At 38.2% G+C, this 24107-nt stretch overlaps 1 protein-coding gene across 2 annotated transcripts; it reads left to right on the forward strand.

The window, feature by feature from the left end:
- The first annotated feature begins 177 nt into the window (after nt 1-177).
- LOC117394433 (1-aminocyclopropane-1-carboxylate synthase-like protein 1) lies at nt 178-23623 on the forward strand. Of its 2 annotated transcripts, XM_033992710.3 has the most exons (14): nt 184-496; nt 1036-1095; nt 1528-1598; nt 2145-2214; nt 2942-3008; nt 12464-12561; nt 12726-12803; nt 17844-17944; nt 18900-18983; nt 19610-19655; nt 19745-19886; nt 20303-20445; nt 21831-21984; nt 23202-23623. In XM_033992710.3, exons 1-14 carry the CDS (start codon nt 251-253, stop codon nt 23378-23380), a joined length of 1539 nt encoding a protein of 512 aa, XP_033848601.3. In that variant the 5' UTR covers nt 184-250; the 3' UTR covers nt 23381-23623. The 2 variants fall into 2 exon arrangements, 1 of the variants encoding a protein (XP_033848601.3); XR_004543398.3 differs by lacking the exon at nt 20303-20445 and having other exon boundaries at nt 178-496; nt 23202-23340.
- Nucleotides 23624-24107: the final 484 nt, after the last annotated feature.

Genomic DNA, 24107 nt, shown 5'->3' on the forward strand with positions numbered 1-24107 from the left:
TTTACTCGGTTCCATTGAAAGGATGCGAGTGCATAACAATATGTTCCTGATGCAAATTAAGTTGTACCACGATGCCTTCCGGGGATAGTTCAATTGAATCCAGATGTGGGAAGTGGTTCTATTTAATTTTGGTCACGTATTCGGTTATGATAACATCCATGGTCTGCAATAAGAAAACCCGTATGGGCATGCGCAGTGCGGTGCGAAAATAGTCTGGGCATGCGCAGTGCGGTGCGAAAATAGTCTGGGCATGCGCATGGTTGCGGAAATATTCTGGGACCAAAAAAAGGGACCAAAAAATTGTGACACTGGTGTCTGTGTAGTGTTTTATTTGGGAGGATATTTCTTAAGAAGTCATTTTGGAGCTTGTGTTATGGCGAGTACAAGTAGACTGCTGTCGTCTAGAGGGGCCCGTATTGCTGGATATGAAAGTATCCTGGGTAAAGGGTTAGACATGTACGTGAGAGATCCCTACGAGCAAGACACAAATCCGCAGGTAACTAATTATATTAGATAAAATGAATATTGGTATGCTAACCATTTTGTATTCTAGAAGTGTTCGTGTTTCACAATAATTCATTTTCAAATTGCGGTTTCATAACCGTAAATCAGATTGTCAATCTGCCCACAGCAGGGCTCTGTGTTTTTTTTGAGATACCGGTTTCTACTCTGGCTAAATAACTAGACATTTGAAATATATATTTCGAAATTAATATACAGTATACGTGTATTTGAAAAATGGTAATTAATTTGTTAATTTTTAAACATACTGGTCACCCTCACTTGTACTTCTACGTTCCTGTATGGATGGCGAAAGGGTATTTTCATCGGGCACGCAGTATGTGCATGTTTATTCCCTTAATTTAAAAACATAAATTGAGAGTGGGTAAGATACCTTGTACACTACACTACATTACGCATTTAGGGGTATGTTTATAAAATGTAATCTAAAATGTGTTTTACAACGACGTGCTTGTGTTTATCCACATGTACGATGCACAAAAAGACATTCATGAATTACGTGTTCTTTTTCAGGGAATCTTAAATTTGGGAACCAGTGAAAACAAGCTATGCTATGATATTATACACGAAAGAGTAAGTAATTGCGTATTTTCACTCTTATGTCATCGTGAATGTTGGTGTGTACCAAAACAAAATGCATTTCTCAGTGGAGTTACAGTGGGGATGTTCTAAAATAGCTCTATTCGTTATTTAGTATGTGTTTCTAACCTGCAGAGAATTGGTTAAATAATAAATGGATTTTATTTTTAGCAACTTACTTGCAGCCTACTTAACTGACGACAAAAAACGGAGACTCCTTAATGGCTAGCTCCTGGTGCAGTGTGTGAATATAAACAGGGTTGCCTTGTCCACTGTAGCACATCTGTTTATTCTCGCAAATTTCTTTCCAGTGATGTATAAAGAGCTACTTTGAAATATCAAATACAAAATATTCCCTGCAGTTATTATTTTTTTCAGATCAGTCTCCAGTTATTATTATTATTATTATTTTTTTTATATATATAGCTGACAAGACCTGGTGTGAACTCTCTGGCTCCGCACCTGTTGCAGTACACTAATGTACAGGGCCTGGAAAGGTAAGAATACGACAAATAGATGCACAGTTTTGTTTTTACTGAAAACCTTTCTACCCTCTCTAAATTGGCATTTTGGTGAACTTTACTAAAGTCAGGATGAAATCAATAGGTCATACTGCAGCATTTTCTTATTTTTTATATTAAAAGTTTAAATAGGTTAAGTTCAATAGGAACTACAGCAATTAGCAGATCTTGTGTATTCTGTGTGTTCTACCAAACTACTGTAACCAGTATACAGATATCAAGTACTTCCAGAAAAGACTTACAAGTTACATTTTGGTGAAACTGACAGATTATGGCTATGACTACACTAGAAGTTGGCAGGGTTAATTCTGCTTGGAAGACTTTGTACTTGCATCAATGACTTCAATTGTCATTTTGACACAGATGCATTAGCTAATGTCAACTGTATGTAATATAGACTTGAAAATAGATATTTTCTACATTCATTATTGTTTAGTTAGTCCAATAAAATGTACCTCATCTCCTTCTTTTTGTCTATCATATCTGGACTGATACGGCTACCATTTCATCTATCAACGACAGTTTCAGAGAAGAAATTGCCAAATTTCTCACAGAATATGCCAGAGCTCAAAATCCTTTGGACCCGGAGCATGTAAGAACAAGCTGTAGTTGATTGTCAATGCTCTTGTAGAGAACATGCTGTGAAATATTGTAAACACAGAAACATAATTTAGTAACATTAACCTCCACTAAATTTAGCAATTTAACCTAGTTTGGTGTGACTGGCCAGACACCTGTCAACTTTTAAATGGTATCTCCAATTTGTTGTGTACAGTAGATTTCTTAGCGGTATAGAGATGAGTTTCTGACCTTGCATCTCCTCGATATAATACTACATTACTATCTAAATGTGTCACTGGACTTGGACAACTTGGGTTTATGTTGTACTGTGGGTCAGTTTTTACTACATAAATATTTAAAAAAAAAAAAAGGATTAGCAAAGTGGTTTGGGTGGTCTTAATACCCCTAAATTCCATCAGGAACTTTTCTACACATACAGTACTGCCCTTGTTCAATAAGCTAAAATTGTAAATTAAGTTTGTTAATTACTTGTCACAATAAACTCATTTTCTGAAGGGAGATGGTATCTTACATATCCTACACTTATATGGTGCCAATTATTATTTTTGTATTATTGTGTCTTCTGGAAAAATGTTAGTATTTATTTAGTTCACAGCTATGGTCTAATTATATGTTCAAGACATTAGCATTATATTTTTTGTGTTGCTTTCACAAGGTCAGTATAGGGCTACAGTGAATCAACAATGTTTTATATTTATATTGAATAATGTTTGCATTTATTTCTGTGTTTGGTTTAGATTGTGGTCATGAATGGATGCAGCTCTGTCCTTGCTTCACTCACTGCAGTTTTGTGTGACTCAGAAGGTGTGTAAAACCTGTAAACTAATTAGCAAGGTTATCAGTGGTCCAACTTTTATTGTGTTGAAAACCATTCGGACCAGGGGTGCCAGAGATGGGGGGCCAGAGGGGCCATGGAACCCCCCTCCCTTTTTAAAATTGTGGAGGGGGGGGGCATGCCTCCACACTGTTTGACAAAAAAAACATGTGCACAGCGGAAAAAAGGCATTTGTATACAGGGCCCTGCCCCACACAAACATGGGTAAACATTTCTTATTAGGCATCGTTGTTGTGTAAACTAATTCAGTGTGGTTCATTAGCAGAGCAGAGAGCCCGTTAACACTAGCACTGCCATAGCCGTTTTTGAACGGCTTTTGCAATTCAAATTTAAATATCCCTGTGTATGTGAATATCTTGTGCATGTCTGTTCTTAAGTGTTACTAAATATTTGAATTAAATACCCATACGGTGTTTCAGCTGCAGAATCGTAAAAATGAGCAAGTTATAAGCACTTGCTTCTTCAACCGCCAGACCCGCAGTTTGAGGCATATTAAAATCAATACAATATAGCCGACAATTTAGTCTGTGCTTTGTAATAAAATCAACGTCTTTGTGAAATAACGTATTATAATCCTGTTGAGTGCTTGAAACACTGATGAAAGTCATTCTACACATTAAATACATTATATATTATTATTATTATTTACACTAAATTTCTCAGGCAGAACGACTGTGCCACTTTGAGCGTGACAGTGCAAATTTTAGAAAAAAAAATTGTGCGTTCTAAGTTCTGCACAGATCAGTGACCATCGGGACTGATGCTAAACGAAAGCCAGAGACTGTTGCATTTTACAGCTCAACGAAGTACAGTGTGGATATACTGGATCAAAGGGCATGGCTGTACTCTGTCAAAGGTGGTACTGTGGCCTGTGTCTGTTTTTTATAATGTTTTGGACCTGGCAGCCATCAACGCTGTGGTTTTGTACAAGGAGTGCACCGGCAACACAATCACTCGGAGGGGCATCATTTTGCAGCTAGCCCTGGAGCTACGGCAGAAACATTTTGATAAGACTGAGACACGAAAGCAGGCAGGCAAATGCCCCTCAACCTTCAGCCAGCACTGCACCCACTGGCACACAGAATAAAAGACAATGCCAGGTTGCTAAACGCAATAAAAACAGAACTTTTGATGTCTGCGCCCATTGTGAAAAGGCAAGTCTGTGGCAAATGCACTGGTACAGTTCAAAAGTGTGTTTTCTGTGTAGATTGTACTTAGAAAGCTGTTATAGAACTCTGAACACAGACAGACGGCCTTTGAACTCTGTTTCACTCAAAGCGCTTTCACATTGCAGAAGTTATTGTTATTTTTGTTTTATGCTATTTTTATAACTAGTTATTTATGTTTTATAATTTATATATGCATACAGCTTTCTACACAAGTTTATTGCATAGTTTATTTTATTACAGTTTTTCATGTTTATGTACATGTGCTCTTTTTGAAAGAAATAAGAAAAAAGTTTAATTTTCAATGTAAATAGTGTTTCTGCTCTGAATGTTATGTATGATGTTCATAAATAAAAATATTAAGTTGTATCTGATTGATTGTTTTTCATATCGAAGCCGTTTTAAAATGGAGCCGCACATTTTGCGGATGCGGCGGTTGTATGTAGTCTGAAATCTCAGCGGTTCTAGTGTTAACAAACAACCCATACTTTACGTTTTGGGATACTGGACGTCTGTACACATTGCTTGTATTTCTGGAATATACTTGTGTGTGCATTATAAGTAGGGCTGTATTTTTTTCCCGGAAAAAAAAAAGCTTTTTTTTAGGTATTTCAAGATATTTTACGATTAAACAATGTTTATGAAAGCAGAAAAAAATTTGCTTTGTCACATTCAAAATGATTATACAACAAATGTGACCAAATATTTAAATGCTTACCTGAAAAACAGTACATTATAAAATATTTAGTGTTTTATGTCCACCTTGTAAATAAAATAATACAAAAAAAAATGTTGTATGCTCACAGAGGCATACTTTTTCTTTAAAAATACAAACGAGTATAATCAAGTTAATTTTATATTAAGATACAACAAATCATATACATACCAATCATGGTCAGTCCCATAGGCAAACACCACACACTAAAGTATTATTATTTAACCATTGGATATGCTACTTGCACCAAGTGAAGTCACATTTCAGGATACAGGCATCTCAATTTCTAGCGAATGAACGGTTTATTTGAAATCCTGTTGTTTACATCTTTTCCTTTGCTGCATTGAACGGTTTTAAAATAGTTTTAATGTACTTGTTTGTTTAATTTCTGCAAGAAATGGATGAGTTGTAGTTCGGGCACAACTACAAAATCATTTAAATATGAACGACGAGAATGAAGCTGTAGTGATCACTGCTGTGTCCTGTTATGCTCAGCTTCCAGTAAATTTTCATTCATTTCCTGTGCACGAAGAGCAGAGAAAAGGCTGTATTGAAAGAAATGTCGCAAAAACACTCAGACGACCAAAAAAAAAAAAAAAAAGTTGAATGCAACTGTGCAAGCGACTCGTATCATGGAGGCATAACCAATCTCTGGGGTCACTTGACAAGTGTAAATTCATATTATTATTATTGGAGCACCCTGACCGTGGATCGTAAGTGATTATATAGTCGACTACGCCACCCTTACTAGATGTTCTAATTATATAAGGGAAATTGAGTACTTCAACAAGTAATTCTTAACCCCCCCCCCCCCCCCCCCCGCAATTAAATGAAAGACATAGGCATATATGCAGTTCAAAGATGCCAAGGCTGTTTATTAAAATAAAGAAAATAAATGAATAAAAACAGCTCAACAGATATCATGCAATTCAAACAAAAACAAGTACAGTAATATCAATTAGATAGATGTACTAAGGCAACTTGAGACAATAATTAAGACAATAGTTAAACACAAGCAGTGCTATCCGCTCATAAAGAGAGACAACTAGGTGGGTGTAACATGCGAAATATCCAATATCAAATAATTAATCGTTCCTTTACGACACCGACAGCTCAGCTTTAATTATAAAGTGCAGAAGGCCAATTGCTTGCAGTTATTAATACTCTTAAAGATCCAAACCTAGTAGGAGAAAGCAACTTCAATGTGCAAAACAAAAAAAAATGCAATAATTGTACATAGATCAATTATTTCATTATGTATAGCGGCAAAGTCTGATGTGCAAAATAGCAAGGTGCAATATTTATACACTAATCAATAGTCTCATTTAAATATGTATAGCAGCAAAGTCAAGGTGCCATAAGTGCATAATAGTATTAGCTGCCTAATAGGTGGACTAGATATTTAAATGCACATTTATCATAATGCAACAAAACCCCAAAGCCCAATCAGTGCTTAATGATATTAACCAGTTAATGCAGACACTTAACAGTCGGTGTAGTAAAGTAACATAAAGAAAATCGTTAGCGTCAGTACAAAAACTAAACTAGTTATCTAACAGTCACATGGGGTCAATGTGCAGTGAGCAGCAGCTTCGAGTATGTGTGCGTGTGTGTGTGTGTGTATATATATATATATATATAATATATATATATATATATATATACACACACACGTACACATACACATACTATATCAAAAACAAAACACAATCAATAAAATAAGCAAAGGTAACACAACAATATAAATTCAAAAACACAGTATAAGTGACAACAAAAATAAAAGTAGATCTCTTTAAAGTGAAAACGCAATAAGTGAAAACGGAGTCTAGTGAAAACGGAGCCTAGTGAAAACAGCGATTGATGGTCTCTAAAAATAGAAACAAAACACAATTAACATCAGCTCTGCTATCAAGTTAAGTACCGATATATTTCCCTACTTCAGATGCTGTGCTTATACATTTATTGATGCAGAATAAAACTACATAGCTGCCTTTTTTATTGCACACGTCCTTAAAGTGTCATAAAAATACATTTTAGTATTTTAAGCCCATCAATCCTTGCATACTTAACTGTATTGCCATTATAAAATACAATTAAAAACATATACAACCCGCAATACTTCCCCAGGAATCAAACCATACTTAAAATGCTTTACAATAACATACCAAAAAGTAGAAAAACAATATTTACCTCGGGCAAACACAGCAGGGACACAGAATCAGTACGCCACCCAGCCTTGCCCTACAAATTACCAACATAATAAACAACAAATCCAAAAAATAGAAACAAACACAAAAATACAGAGAAAAGTAGACAATGCAATCAGGCTTAACAAAGTCAGCAGAACGAAAAGTTCTATCTACGGAGCAACCCCAGCAGTGTCTCGAATCAGGTAGTGTTTGAATATAGTTCAACAGAACGGTAGGTTTATATAACTTGCCCCCATTGCCAATAAAATAATTAGTCAATGATAACAAGAACAGGATAACAGGAGGTTCCTCAATAGAAGGAAAAACGGCTGCAGCCTGGCGCACAAAAAATAAATGTGGCTTACCGACTCGGACAGTCCGCAGAAAGGGCACGCGGCGTCCGAGTCGGTAAAGTGACGTAGGATCTCTCCTGACGCCACCGCTCCGTGCCCGACCCTCCATCCCAAGTCCCCGGCTCCCCTGTCCTGAGAACTCCCTCGAGATACCTGACAGAGTCTGGGTGCAACGCTGCTTTGCACTCCCGGATCGCGCGGCCGGCCGTCCTGACGGTCAGCCACTCCGAGTGTCGGCGATCCAGGAGATCCCAGACTCTGGTCACCTTGGCCGAGATCAGCGCGCGCCGCACCGAGGGGAACTCCAACGCCTGCGCACCTAGGTGGGGGTTGTGCAGCAGGGGCTCCAGAAGGAGTCCTTCGCCCTCGGTCGGAACGGCGTCGCGGCCGACAGAAAACATGCTTCGGGTCCTGAGCAGGTCCTGGTAAAAGACCGGCAGCTCGGGGAGACGGATTCCCCGGAGGTCGATCCAGAAGAGCTGCCGGTCGTAGCCCAGGTCGTGCAGCTGGCGCAAAAGGAGGGACGCGAGCGTGCACCCCTGCGGGGCCGGGTCTATGTACAGGAATCTGCAGGGTCTGGAGGCGGAAGGTGTGCACCTGGCTCCTGATGCACACCAACCCTTGTCCTCCCTCGGCCAGAGGGAGGCACAGAACCACAGCAGAGACCCAGGGCTTTCCGGCCCAGAAGAAGTCTGTCAGCTTCGTCTGGACCCTAGCCACAAACTCAGGGGGCGGGCTCAGGACGGTGAGTCGATGCCAAAGCATCGACGCCACCAGCTGGTTGATCACCAGAGCCCTGCCCCTGAAGGAAAGCAGTTTCAGCAGACCCGACCACGACCTCAGCCTAGCAGCCACCTTGTCCTCCAACTCCACCCAGTTGGCTGCGACCGAGGTCTCCGCGGGGCTCAGGTGGACTCCCAGGTATTTGAAACTGTCCGCGCTCCACTGAAACTGCTGGACCGCGACAGGGAGGGAGTCCACCCGCCAGGGACCTACCAATAACCCAGAGCATTTGGTCCAGTTGATCCTGGCAGAGGAAGCGGCAGAGTAGACGCTCTGGCAGCTCCGCATCCTCTCCAAGTCAACCGGATCGAGGCCACCAGGAGCACGTCGGCGGCGTAGGCCGACAGGACCACCCTCGTGTCCGGTGCGCCGAGCGCCAACCCCGTGAGCCTCCTGCGAAGGAGGCAGAGGAAGGGCTCTGCACAGTGCGTACAGTTGTCCGGACAGAGGGCAGCCCTGACGCACTCCTCTCCTGAATGCGAGGGGCGCGGTCAGGGACCAGTTGACCTTCAAGAGGCACTCGGCAGAGGCGTAGAGCATCCGGAACAGGCCGACGAAGTGCGGACTGAATCCGAACGCTCGCAGGGTGCCGAAGAGATACTCGTGATCCACCCGGTCGAACGCCTTCTCCTGATCCAGAGAGGAAGGCGACCGACCGACCGGTCCTCCTGCAGTAGTGCAGGAGGTCCCGAACCAGGAAGATGTTGTCAAAGTTTGGAAAAGTAACTCTGTAGGAGTACAAGCCAGCAGATAACCTGTGTAAGTCGGAACAACATTTGTCACTTGGAAACTGCAACCAGTATTGATCAGTGTGTGTTTTCTGTTTATTTTTTGTTTGTTGGATAAACGGCTTAGCCGTTTCAACCACAGTCAGAGAAAACTGTGTTTAGTCAGGACACCGAGTTCGGTTTTTCTTTTGATACCTGTCGGGGCATTTTTTTTTTTTTTTACTGTAAATAATAAAGCACACGGTTTGTTTTGGAAGATCAACTTATATATATATACACGGATGCACAAAAGAAACGCAACACTCAGGTCTAATGGATTTAATCAAATATTTTAAACAGAGATATCAAACAAAATCACAGAAAATGTGCACAAAAGTACAGATCAAAGAATCGTATGTTTTCAGTATAAAATGTGACACCACTGTCAAAATGAAAACATTACAAAGTTAGTATTGGGTATGACCTCTGAGCATTAACACAATCCTGGCAGTGTTGACACATAGACGTGATCAGCCTCTGGTAGACTGCTGTGGGATGTTCCGCTGCTCTTCCTGTGCAGTTGCAGCCAGCTGGCGAAGGTTGGCTGGTCGCAGTTGCCCCACCGGTTGACTTGAACTAAGCAACAGTCAGCATAACGGTCCTGGGTCATTGTGGTGACCCTCTGCCTTCCAGGATGTAGCCTGTCCCTCACAGAGCCGGTTTCCTGGTTTCTCTGAACTGGTCTGCTGAAAGAAGTGATATCTGAAACAAAAGCAGATCAAACGCATGAAAAACATAAGCCAAGTTAGTAGAAACAATTGGGGCAACCTTGGCCCCCATCGGTTTTACAGTTGTGCCTATTTGCTTTGTGCTGGGCAAGGTTGCCCCAATGGTTTAATGAAACTTGGCTTGTGTTTTTGATATCTCTACTTTAAATGGCTGGGCACTTTTGATAACTTTTTTTTTCACATTTCCAGTGTGTTTTACACACAAAAAACAGTGATTTATTATGAAACAATCGTCAAACATAAATAATTCAATTGTGTATAACACATTAGTACTCAAACAGTTTTGTGATAAGTAAAACAAAATGGTTTATTATTGTGTATTAGTAGACGCGTTAGGTAATGCAACGAACAATAACAAAAACAAAACTGGAACTTTGAACTTTACACCCTACTCTTAAACCATGCAGTTTCTCATTCCTCTTCAAGGATTAACAACAGCAGGCAATTATGCTGATTTCTGCTGTCACCTTGTCTTTGTTTGACACTATAAAAGCACTCTCCAAACTAATCAAATTATTTTTTCTGCTACTTCTTTGTAAACTGACTATGCGGTAATGTAATTATGACAACACACGAACAGTATATGCTAACTGAAACAGTTCAATAGAACAATGCTGAAAGTAATTACACGTTTTTAAAAAGATAGGTACAATTTTAAATAAATAAATCGATTTAAATGTAATAACTTCCCTTCCTAGTCAGAGGTAGCTATGTTGTTTGCATGCTGCATATGCACCATTGGCCATCCGTTTTGCATTATTTTGAGATGTGTGCATGCTTCAGCAGTTCATTACTTATGCTATTATTAATGTATTTTTTAAATGTGAACTTTCGGTATTATAAATGAGATGTACTTTTAAAACATCAAAACATATCTCAAAATAATGCAAAATTTGGCATGACACCATACTTAATACTTTTAGTGGCTTTGTGAGTCATCATGTACACACAGAGCAGCTGACGATACAATTACTTCTATTGACTGAACTCTGTGCGCAGTGAAGTATAGAAATATTTTGGTTTTGAGGCGGCTGATGATGGAATAGTGAAACAATATAACAAGACCTTGTCTTTATGCATGGATATTGTGAAGCAAAGCACCACTAAGTTAATGTAAGTTATTGATTTTATCTGTTAATATCTATATATGTTTGATATTGCCCACCACAGTAATTACAGTTGATTCTATCTTCGATTTGTAAATGTTAGAAAATCTACATTATTTCTTTGTAATTTGATATTTAAGTTTCAGTTTAGTTTTAATGATTATTTGAGGCCGCCGTGGGGCAGCAGAGTTGTGAACAGCAACTTAACAGCAACTGTGATCAGCACTTTTTTTAATTCATTTTTTTTAATTTAGTCGTTGCCAATTATTTTTATTATTTTCTCCCAATTTGATATGTCCAATTATTTTTAGGCTCAGCTCACCGCTACCACCCCTGTGCTGACTCGGGAGCGGTGAAGACGAACACACGCTTTCCTCTGACGCGTGTGCCGTCAGCCGACCGCTTTTTTTCACACTGCGGACTCACCATGCAGCCACCCAAGAGCTACAGCAGTTTTTTTGTCATCTATATGCAGATGTATGAAATGAACAGCAACTTAGCAAAGACAGCAAGTAACCAACTACTAAAGTGTTAGAAAATATAATTTTACAGTCAGTTATTTTGTAAAAATAGTAGTGAACTATAGAAATAATACAAAAAGGCAAAAAGTGATAACAGTATCAAATTGGCTACAGGAAGGATGCTTATCAGGGGTGATGACCTGCCTGTCCTTGTATAAAATATTGGAATGATCAAACACTTCAGGGTGCTTGGACATCTTCGTAGACCACAGTTTCATTCATTATTTTTCCTGCCAAGCACGTGTTGTCATCACTTGGCTGTGATTGGTTAATCCACCGACTGTACCGTGCAGCAGCCAGAAAAAATCGCTCTGGATTCGATTTGAGCGTCACCACTCAACGTCACTGCAGGACTAGCGGTATCATCCCATGCTGCTCTGTCCAACACCATATTAAAGCAATAGCAGCGATACAGGCGGCAAAATGCCTTGCGTGCTGCGCCACGCCTGTCTGTCCCGGGCCTTAGAAGGCGGTAATATTGTGGATGAGGCATCAAAAATGAGCGCAGTACCTAGGTCTAAGTTTTTCAGCATAGAAGAATGCAGGGCTTTGCATTTGTTGCCGTCTTTTTTTGCTTTCGTGTTCTCTAATCACTACCAGTACAGACTGAACATTAGCATTACCCCTTCTCTTGGAAGATTACTGAACATATGGCTATATAACAAAACCCTTGTCCCACATGTAAATGACAACTTCATTAAGGGAAGCGCTGTAATCTAAATGCAGCAATACACCGTCACATACCAAATACACTTTGCTGAACAACATGCATGATACATAATAAACTACTGCTGTAGCACCAGTAGAAAAACATGAACAATAATAATCACAATAACAGGCATTGAAATATTACAATACTACACTTTTAGAAAGGCTCTGGCACCGTTGATTTGGACCTTGTGAACTACCAGAAAGCAGCAGTTGATATATAGTGCTGTATTGTAAAGACATCATAAACTACAGTAACATTAAAAAAAAAAGTAAAGAACAAAAAGATTGTCAGTATAATATTAAGTGTTAATGAAGCTAATAAGAGATAATAAAATACATTTTATAAAATATGCAATTTGAATTGGTGATGTTGTTTTTTCTATAGATGGTTACCTAATCCCAACACCCTATTATGGGAGTGTGTATCCAGATTCATGGCTTTATGGAAAAGTAAGACCAGTGCATGTACCGCTGGACAGCAAGGCAAGTAAATATTAATGTGGTTGTGCTCCTATCTTACTGTTTTCAGCTTGTTGACCGTACATGTCTTATATTTATATGTCTTATGTTCTTATCGTTTAGTTAACATGTAATAACAAACAATCCAAAACAGATGTTTTATAGAGTATTTGTCAACTGTCTTTCAGATGTCTGATGGGGAAAGCCATCCGTTTATGCTGACAGTTAAAAAACTAGAAAATGCCATGACAGAGGCCACAAAGCAGGTACAGTAACCCATCTCTGAATGCTGTGTCCCGTTCAGCTTTACACCTAGTAAAGTTTTATAGAACAGAATTTTATTCTGCAGGAACAAAAATTATTTGGGCCCTTTCCTTACACAAGTTATATTTATTGGTGGGTATTTCATTTAGATTTAGGTGAGAATCAAGTATATGCCAGCTCCACAACCATTCAAACTGTATTTGCAGAATGATAGATAATTTTTGAAAACAAGTGTTGGTGACATTAAGACTGATCTCTGACTTAAAGACTGCCCCATTGCTGTCATGATCTTTTAGTTTCCAGATGACTAACCACAAGCTTTGAGATATTGGGGTCTATTTAATTGATAAGCAGAGGGTTTCTTCATCGTGACTGAGCTCCTACAGCAGGGGTCGGCAATTAAATTTCATGGTGGGCCAAATGACCTGAGGGCAGCCGCAGAGCAGGCCACTTACATCCCCAACTCAAACCCGTCTCCGTCTCCGTCCCCGGCACAACAATGAGCTCTACAAATGTGTTGCTGTATGGCGCGTGGCATAGAGAACACATACTGAACAATTTCAGTGTATTTCAACCGATCATTCATTAATGTGATATCTTGTAACATTTGCAAGTCTTCCTGGATAAGGGTGTCTGCTGAGAAATAAATAATAATAATAATAATAATAAATAATAATAATAATAATAATATCATAGTCAAGGGCGCACAGCACATTTTATTAACCTATGTATGGCTGCTGTTGTAGTTTTGATGCGCGTACATTAAGATGTGCCATGCACCCTGGACTATATGAGCTTTAACTGCATTCCCAGAGGCAATGCTGCATCAATAATCTTTACCTGCATATGTGACCTAAAGTATCGATATCTGTTCCATGATGGAAAAATAACGGCAGATTAAATTGTTTCACTGGCAACCGGCTCATCAATAAAAATAAAAAAGCTGTTGCCGGTTGAAAACAAATCAGAAAGGAATAAAGTAACAATTGTGATAGTGTGTCCTTGTAAACTCCAAATACATATCAGTAAAAATAATACAGAATCTGTGTTGCATCTATTAAGAGACAAATTAGTTTACTTTAACATTCCGATATGCTGAAAGAGAAACGTAACTCAAAATGTCAGCTGTTCAGCCGGTGCCCCCAACATTTGTCAGGTGTCTTTGAGTGACATATTGTGCGATTTGGTATTTCAACAAAATAATGAGGGACGCATACTTTTTTGGAGGACAGCATATTATCGCTGTCAAGTCTGTCACACTCACACCTGATGTTGTTTTAAAGCTGATCGCAAAAGGAAAGTGCAGTTGTTCTCATTGAATTTCTTATAACGCAATGAAGCATTTAAAATACAAATGTGCGCTACTATTGAATTTACTTTATGTTTTTGTGCATTCCTGTGTTTGAGGCTTCCAGTACCATAGCGAGACTTAAATGTAACACAATATGTCATTGCATGCAAAACCTGCTATACAAATGTATTGTTTATCCCACAATCAGCAAGCACTTTGGAATCAATATTGCAAAACACTTAATTTTCTGCTTAGTGGCAAGAAATATATTTTAGCGGCTGGCTATGTGCGGGGGTTCTGGCTGACAATGAAGAGACAGATAACAGGGTGCAGCGAAAGCAGTAAAACTGCTTTTTTATTTTTATCAAATCGTTTTCGCGCTGTTTTATTCAAAGGGCCTATTTATTCCCTCTCTCTCTTTCGCTCGCTCTTTCTTTCATATTCCCTGCTCTACTCAATTCCCTCAATTGGCACTCAGCATGCCCTTTTATAGATGCTGACTCCACCCACTCATCTCCCATTGGCCCATCGATATCCACTTGCATTCATACACACATGCAGAACTGACGTGCAGGCAGGCTGCTAGGGAGAGAGATTAGGTGAAACAGACTCATACAACCACTAACATCTGCGGACAACACAGGAAACACGTTGTGTTTGCCCTGCTGCTACTATATATGAAGATCATGTGGGGAATCCCCCATGACAGCCCCCTTGCGGCAATATTACAATGAAATTCCGCTCTCGCTTCCGCCTACATTTGCCGACCACTGTCCCATAGTATGTGTGTTTCTGGATGTGTGTGTATTACATATAAATTGTTGAGGCAAAAAAAAAACATGTGCGATTTCAGCAGAGATAGTTTGAAGCTGGTTCTCTGGTAGCTCCTTTTTGTCTATATTTGTCTTTCCACTTAATATTTGAACAATTGACAAGTTACTACGACCCTGATCCATGCAGAATAAAACCATGTTTTATTTAAGCAGCTCACAAGTTTCTAAAGGCAGTGAGTATTTTAGACCCACAACATGTTTGTAATTTGGATAAAGAACCCCTCCTGTTAGATTGTATCCCAGGGTTTGATGCTTACTGTAAATCAGAAATGGAGGGATATCAACTATATGACAAGAAAACGGTAGTGGAATTTCTTTGACCGAATTTTGGAGAAATGCAGAAGAACTATTTAAAAATTCATATGGACAACTTTTCACAGAGCAACATTAATCCGTGAAAGAAGACCGGGTTAACCAACTGACGATGCTTAAGTTTAACAGCAAAATATAATACACAAGAACTGAGAATGGAATTTTTTAGTTTTTCATGCAAACATAAGTAACACATATGGGCTTCTTATGAACAACCTTTTGTTTTACATTATGTTCAAAAAACAAAACAAAGAAAAAAATAAATAAACACAACTTACATATGTTACAGAATCTGTCAAATGCCCGGATTCCAATAAATGGTTATACTATCTGTAGTGTTTAGGGATCGGCTCCTATAAACAGGAAATTCATTTATAAAATATAAATATCTTCTCTGTTGATTAAATGGATCCAGATGTCAGAAAATGTAATTCATTTTTTTACGAAGTGATTTGCGTAAAAGTGTACTGGTAAATGGAAACCATGAAGAAGAAAAAAATACAGTTGGTTCCAAGAAATCTGTTCAAAAAGATAAATATGGGGCTTAACATCAGCTTTCTGCAAGACTTACAGAATGAGGTTCCAGGTTGCAAAAATTCCTGGGTGGATTAGCATCTACTGAGGAATTTGCTGAACTCGCACTGTATGGTCTGGATCCCCAATTACAAAATATATACTACAGTCTACTGGCGAGAACCTTGCACTGTCCCTGCGGAATTCGGATTCAGGTCTTTAATTAGGTAATTTGAATTCTGAAGTAGAATTTCTCTCTCTAAAAGAAAATGACATGTAAACCCAAATTGCCCAAAATGTACTTCCAAAATAGCATGGCAAAAAGGTGACTTAAAAAGTGTGTGTAAACCAAGGCATTGTTTCAAGAATGTAAAATACCATACAATAGGAATATCTCAAGGCTTGAAATGCTTATATATGGATTTTCATCTGAAGGCTTCATATGCTCTGAAGTAACTGTCAGATTACATTGTAAAACTGGCAGAGCTTTATTTATGTTGATATCTATTGCATCTACACCTATTCAATTGAGCCAAACAGTGATAGATGTAAATACAGACTGAGTTTTACATGCATACCAAATATACCAAAGGGACTTGCATACACTATTAAGTCCCCATAGCTTTGAAACAACTGTGGTGTGGTTTCACAGACCCAGATAGTCTTGGACTATATAATGTTACCTAATGTAAGTAATTGATGAGGTCTGTGAAACCAACATAAATGGCTGTATGTTAATGATCTTTACAGATCTTTACATGACACTTTTATATTTTACATTAAATGTGTATTCATTAAACACCTTTTTAAAAACAAAAAAAAATGTTTTTTAGACTTGCTAAATTTAACCACCCAGCTGCTTATCCTGCCATTTCCATGTGGAGCGCATGCAAGTCCAAATTTGTCTCTCCCGTGAGAATAGCGTGCAGGTGCTTATATGTGCATCTGCAAAGTTTAACACATCTTTCTAATGTGCTTCAATGAAAAAATAACACTGTATTGTAAAAGTGTGTGCAGTTTTATTTTTTACTGGCAGATGGCAGCAGTCCCTAAGAAATGTGCTTGACAGACCGGGTCATCTGTATATACACAGCTGAGAGTGAAAAATGGATGCCTGTGTATCTATAGAAAATCAGACAAAGAGATTTCTTTATTTATTTGTTGGTGTTACAGGTTGTAAGGAAGCCTTGTCAGGTTTGGTACTGGTCCAAACTACCTATTTATTTATTGTACCAGATAACACAGATAATAATTCATATAAAGAGCACTATACACCCATGCCTGAAACTGGGGAAGATACTGTATATGACGTGATTGAAAATTGATATTATTTATATTGTATTAAGTATTATAATGTTATTATAATGCTGCCGTTGTAACACAAATGCTATTTATACTTATATAATGCTGACATTGTGGGGGGAAAAAAATGATGTTATGTTGTGATCTATACTATAATGCTACAATTTTAAACACATTGTTGTTATTTAAGTTCTATTGAACTACTGTATTTCTGTTTATCATAATCACAATTAAAAAGTGTGTATTTAAAAACATATAGCAAAAATTGTTTTAAAAACTGTCCAAATTGCTTATTTGAGGGCTAAGAATGAAACATCTGCAAAAAAGAGCATTTTTAACATGGAGATTTGTCAAAATAAATGGGCAGCTGGGTGGTTAAACATGTTTTAGTTTCATATGTTTAATGTCGTCGTGATGTTTGAGCAAATATGTAGGAGCTTAAACAGTTAGCAACTGTCCATAAAGGATGTCTGCAGTATGTAGAAAAAGAGAGGGGAGGGTGCTCCTCTAGACAGTTATAGAAATACAGTATTTGTTTAGATTACTAGGCAGATATCCTGTCTCATACCACTTAGCTGCTCAAAGCTACTATCTGTGTTGTTTTTTGCAGACATCCTTTGTGTGTGGTCTCTTGTCTGTTTTATTTAGACACTCATGCATACAGATGTTAAAAATACAATAATGCTTTTGCTGGTTTACAGAAGTAGAGACAACTTGTATAGTTGTTGTTTTTTTTGTTTGTTTTAAGGCGTCTTGTTGGCGTCTCCTACTATCAGTGTTTTATTTTTCAGGGCATCAGAGTCAGAGCTTTAATCCTGATCAACCCTCACAATCCATTAGGGGACATTTACCCTGCACACTTACTGAAAGAATGTCTAGACTTTGCGCACAGGTTTGAGTCCCAACATGATTGGTGTGGGCTGCCATTTTCCATAATACAGTTTAAGGAAATAAACATTACTTTGGTAATTTCCTGGGCACTCACTGCTAGAATTGAGCTGATTATTTACCTACACAGATTATTGACCACTGTGAGGCTGCTTTGGAAGTGCTGTATCATACAAAACCATTTGTTACCTATTATTAGAGGTAATCAAATAATACAAAAATCAAGCCTTCCCAGCATATTCTACTATATAAATTGATGGGTTTTTTTACTTTAAATTGGTCTAATTGAGCAATAAAATAAAATATTTCAGTTTTGGCTACAATGGAATATTGCCTCCGTCATGCAGGCCTCAAAGTGGCCACACTGTGCAGTAATTCTGTTTCTATTGAAAATCCTAAACTTCAACAATAAAAAGTCTACTTCTAATTGGTAAAATGTATATGAAAAAACAATAGAAAATATTTCTTTGTACAACTTGATTAGGCTCATTCGGATGTAGATTTGGTGAAATATAACATAAATGGGAACCCAGAAAATGAAGAAAGTCTAGTAATTTCAGATTCTGTTTTATAGAAAAAAGTAGGTTACCATATGTAAAGTGGGTTTTACTAACGTACTACAGATGTAGTTTCTTGGAAATGTAATGCTAGACACATTTTATTTATAGGCACCCAGTGGGAACTCCATGTATTTTAAATACTAGAACCTTTCAGTAAAAATTTGTGTTTTGTATTGGGTTGGAATGTATGTTTAGATTTATTGTTGTTTTTGAGTATGGGTCCCACTAATTTAACAAAGCACCTCATGGATTATGGGGATTATATACAATACACAGTGTATAAATATGTGAATAGTGACTAGACAGTGAAAGACGGTTCACCCCTATCAGCTCCTGCATGGATGTGTTGATAATCATGTTTTATTCTTTTTCTAAGTGTTTCTTTCTATCGGCATATAGATATGGACTGCATGTAATCATTGATGAAATTTACATGCTATCAGTGTATGACGGCACCTTCACCAGTGTCCACAGCTTTGACAGGTAAAATAAAGCACTGTTCTCTTTACAGCATGTGTATTGCTTACTGTTGTTGTAGTACGCCATTTCTTCTTACAGTTGTAGTTGATGTTATTTATTATTGTTTCATTGATTACCCGGGGCTTACCCTTCCACAAATACTGGAGAAACTTGTGCTTTAAATAAATAAATAAGTAAATAAATAAATAAAAATGTAGTCAAACTTTTGTAGTTGAATTTATTATATTTTTTGTAGTATCTCTAGTAGTATCTCACTATTGTTGTAATAGAAAAACAGGTTTGACTTTTATTTACTCAAAAACACAGAAATGTGACATCTAGACCGCATACTTGGCACAATTTGTAATGTAATTTAGTAGTGCCATTCTAAACCATTAGTGTACAGTCATAGAAAAAAATCCTTTATTGAAACTAAATCAACATAACGCTTGTGACTATAACAGAAAATTGAATACTGAGGTTAAAATAACCTGTCCCTTTAATTGGTATATAGCGGTTTTTATATTCGTTCTTGTGCCACCTAATGGACACATTTTTAGGTTGGAGTCAAAAATTTACTTTGTAGAACTTGCATGCCACTACTACCATGTTACTATTTTAAACCCCCACTTTATTGTGTGTGTTCACAGATTGCCTGACCCAGAAAGAACACACATTATATGGGGATTTAGTAAAGTAAGTATGATTTAGGCAGTTCCTGTAGAATCCAAACTGTTAAGATCCAGAAGTGCTGTAGCTGGATTGAACTTTTCCTTGCCTTCTAGGATTTTGCCATGTGTGGAGTTCGAGTCGGAACTGTGTACACCCAGAGCCAGGAAGTTCGAAAAGCACTTAATCGGCTGGCCTGTTTCCATGCTTGCGCTGGCCCAGTGCAGCAGGTTCTTAGTCATCTGATCTGGGACCAAGGTAAAAATTGACAGCTGCTATGTAACTATTAGGTATTCTGGAATTAAAACTGTCCACATAAAAAATAAAAAATAAAACATTTAATTTCAAGCGTGGTGGTACAATTTATCTGATCAGTGATTTCATAAGATGTACAGCTCAGCAACTGGATTAGGGTTTTTATTTAATTCTGGTAAATTTAAAACTCCCAGAATTACCGTTCAAGTGGTTGTTATTCAGTGATAAAAAAATATATACATTCATTACTGCAAAATCTGTGATTTCTGGAATTGTTCAGCTTGCCGTTAAGCACTAACTTAAGCTTTTTCAACCAACTTGTAACAGGGGATCTTCTGCTCCATATTGGATTTCTGCCAGTTTAGTATTTTTGGCAGAATTCCTCCACTTAACAGTGTATTGTTATTTTCTCTTCCCAGAGTGGATAAACAATACATTTCTGCCTGCTAACAGAAGACGACTCCTGGAGTCACAGAGAATTCTTGTTAATGGGCTTCAAAAACTCAACATCCCTGTCCTTAAATGTTGTGCTGGGCTTTTTGTGTGGGCTGATTTCAGAAAAGTGAGTTTACATGAATTGCTGCACATTAACATGACAGTTTCTGAGTGGCTATGGTACAGTGAGACTGTATGGACATTATTTGGAATCACTCATTCAGTTGTGATGACATTTTATGTGGTCATTCCTTAACACAAGTAAACTGGAGGGTATCCAAATCCATTTGATCATAGTAACCTACTTTTGGGTGAGTTCTGGTCTTTTATTGGTTGGTCTGACAAAGGCTACGCATCTGAATTTGATGATGCTTTGATTTTGATTAGTGATTAAGTTATTGTTTCTCTGAACTAGTGAGGGCTGTATTTTGGGAGCTTAGTCCGACTTAATGGTGGTTTTGATGTAGGTTATGGTGACCGACACCATGAAAATTTCCTTCATATCAGCAACATACGAAGAATCCGACCCTACTACTCCACACAACTCCTCGTCCAGGCCCTGGTACTCTCCTGCCTGACTACTGCAACTCCCTCCTGGCCGGCCTCCTTGCGTCCACCACCCGTCCGCTCCAGCTCATCCAGAACTCCGCTGCTCACGTGGTGTTCTCGCTGCCTCACTTCTCCCAAGCTACTGCACTGCTCCGCTCACTCCACTGGCTCCTGATCACCGCTCGCATCCACTTCAAGACTCTTGTACTCGCCTACCGATGCCTTGACCAGACTGCACCCAGCTACCTCCAGATCCCCATCTCTCCCTAGACCCCCACCCGACCTCTCCGCTCCGCCTGCACTAGAAGACTGGCTCTACCTCCGCTACGCTCCCTTGCCTCCAGAGCCCGCTCTTTCTCCACCCTCGCCCCACAGTGGTAGAACGACCTTCCTACGGATGTCAGGACTGCCCAGTCCCTGACCACCTTCCGGCGCCTCCTCAAGACACACCTCTTCAAACAACACCTGTAAAACTCAACTCCCTTCTGGACAATATAGCACTCTGCCGTTAATGCACTTTAACTTGCACTTGTCTGCTCCCTATTTTACTGTATTTAATCCTGCACTTAACCCAATCTGTAGTATTTTGTATTACACCTGCACTCGTAACTAACCCTGATGTAACTATCAACACTGTTATCTGCCCTTGAACTGGTCCGATTTCAAATCGTACTGTGTTTTGTATTTGCTCTTATTAGGACTGAAGTCATTGTATTTTGTATCTTGCTCTTAATTGTACTGTAATTCTTGATATGTATTGTTTGTATACAACTGTAAGTCGCCCTGGGTAAGGGTGTCTGCTAAGAAATAAATAATTATAATGTATGGCCCTTACAAGCAGGCCCAGTCCTAAAGCTGTTAAATTAATTTAAACTATTGCCTTTTGTTAGTGATTTTGATACCTTTTTTGTTTAAATTAAGGTGCGGCGCTTGCAATGTGCTAATGGTTTACACGTTTTTCAGTTCTTACAGACCCAGACGTTCGAAGCAGAAATGGACCTGTGGTGGAAGCTGATCCATGAAAAGGTTTACATCGGTCCAGGACAGGCTTTTTACTGCAGTGAACCAGGGTGGTTTAGACTGGTGTTTTCAGATTCTGTCAGCAAGATCCAATTGGGTTAGTAAACTGAGCATTTTAGTGATGTGGGAATGTGAAAAATAAAAACAAAAAAAGTTATTCGTGTTCTTGTACGTTAATGCTGGGACCAGAATAAAAAATAGAAAAGGAATTTAAAATGCACTAATCATGTAAACGTGGAAAAGATTACATCGGTTGACAACACAATCAAATATGCTTTTACTACCCACCAATAACTACATTTTAAAGTTGTCTTATACCAGCGGTTCTCACCTGGGCGGTGGGCGGTGAGCGTTCTAATAATAAAGTAATTAATTATAGTAACACAAAATTTCAAAAATAACATTTTTACACAAGTCTTAATGTGAATTTTAGAAAGCCCCATAATATTATTTTATATTTATTTATTTATTTATTTACTCATTTATTTAGTCTAGAAAACAGCACATTAAAGCAGACCCAATAACAGGCAATTTTGTGTTTAAGAACCAGAAACATTTCATTTCCCACCGCATTGTACCCTAGTTCAAATAGCTCACTGTGATTGGTTGGGTGATTTATAATTCTTGCTATTGTGCTATATATATAATACATGGATGAAGGTTATATTTGCATAGTGGGCCATTCGAAGAAAAAGGTATAATACCACAGTAGTGACGTCAAAGTGATAATTCCTCTAGAAGAAAATATACTTGAACTTTGACCCATTCGACTCCTCGAGACCACTTTCAATTCAAACACAAAATGTCTCATTTTCAATCGACAACACCCACAGTACAGAAATGTTCATTAATGATCAACAAACTGTGAATAAGTTTAGAAAAAAAAAAAAAAAATGATGTAATGCTGGTAGGGTCATATCTCAGAGAAACTGGAGAGGAATGGGCAAGGTAAAGGCAATCATCCAAATAAAGCTGAAGCAATAACAGATAACGACAGAGAACGTCTGTATAGCACTTAAACACTACGTTTAAAATACATATATATATATACTGCTGAACCTCATCTTCTTTAATATTAGCATCACAAGGGTATCCATGCATTATACAAATAATAGATGGGCCTTTTCAGTGAGTTACAGGAAAACAATTCCATCTCGTGTTTCTGTGACAGTTTATAAATTACTCGACCTTTGGTCTCGTAATTTATGATATATACATTTATTTTTATTTTGTTCATGTTTCCTGGCAAAATAGCAAACATTTTATGCTATGCAAAGTGAAAACTTTGTGTTAACGATATGCACTCTCTCACAGGTATTAAAAGATTGCAGCAAGCTTTGGGGGTGCTGGCTGCTTGTGACACTGAGGACATTCCACCGCTCGTCTCAGGAGAGGAAACCACATCAGAAATGATTGATTCAGACTCTGACACTTCAGATGTATTAAAAGATATGGCGGATGCTACACAGCTGAAAAAAATAGTTGTCTACTAAATACATTTACCATTAATATGTTTGCAATTATACCTGCATTATGTTAAAAGCATGTACATTGACTAGATTCATTTTACATATTACATTTACAAAATGAGGTTTACTCCCTGTAAAATGTATTTTTTCTGTAGGTATGTCTCCCCTTAACTTTTTTTTTTAAATTTTGTTTTTTTAATTTTGTTTGTGTTTTATCGACTGTATGTTTCAACATTTTGTTTACTTAATAAAGATGGTTTATAAGAACTTGTGTGTTCAAACTCAATGTGCATTCTCACTGAATTAGCAATACGAAGTGCATAAATCCAGCAGCAAAAAAAGACTATTTACACAGCATGCATCAGGTTGTTGCAGGTTCAAAGTCCTCTTTTACACTGGAAGCCTGTTTTCTTAGTTGTTGGCAGAGAAATTCGAATAGTTTCATTTTAAACGTGATTTTCAGGCTTGTGTGCAAACACTAATTGAAAGAGAAATGAATACTTGCTGGACAGCAATGTGGACTTTGAATATTGTGCTGTTTTTTTTCTTTTTGTTTGTTTTACAAAAAAATAATAGAAACTGCAGAATGTAATATGGGACAGATTTTCTTTTCTTTTTTCGGGGGTAGGTGTATTGGCCTTCCTTTGTTAATTTTGAAATGAAAAGCAGTTCCCTTATCTGGAACCACTGGTGCAATTTTAGTACCAGTAACAATGTTTCCTTTATCAAGGTCTTTAAACACCTGTAATGT

Source organism: Acipenser ruthenus, chromosome 3 (genome assembly GCF_902713425.1).
Source record: "Acipenser ruthenus chromosome 3, fAciRut3.2 maternal haplotype, whole genome shotgun sequence".
NCBI classification, from domain to species: Eukaryota; Metazoa; Chordata; class Actinopteri; order Acipenseriformes; family Acipenseridae; genus Acipenser; species Acipenser ruthenus.

What these genes read in the sequence shown, in the direction of transcription:
- LOC117394433 (XM_033992710.3), top strand. Translation starts at nt 251, where the DNA reads ATGCGCATGGTTGCGGAAATATTCTGGGACCAAAAAAAGGGACCAAAA. An exon ending in AGTTTTGTGTGACTCAGAAG is followed by an intron (nt 3,009 to 12,463) that starts GTGTGTAAAACC and finishes TTTTTTCTATAG; the next exon opens with ATGGTTACCTAATCCCAACA. An exon ending in TGTCTAGACTTTGCGCACAG is followed by an intron (nt 17,945 to 18,899) that starts GTTTGAGTCCCA and finishes ATCGGCATATAG; the next exon opens with ATATGGACTGCATGTAATCA.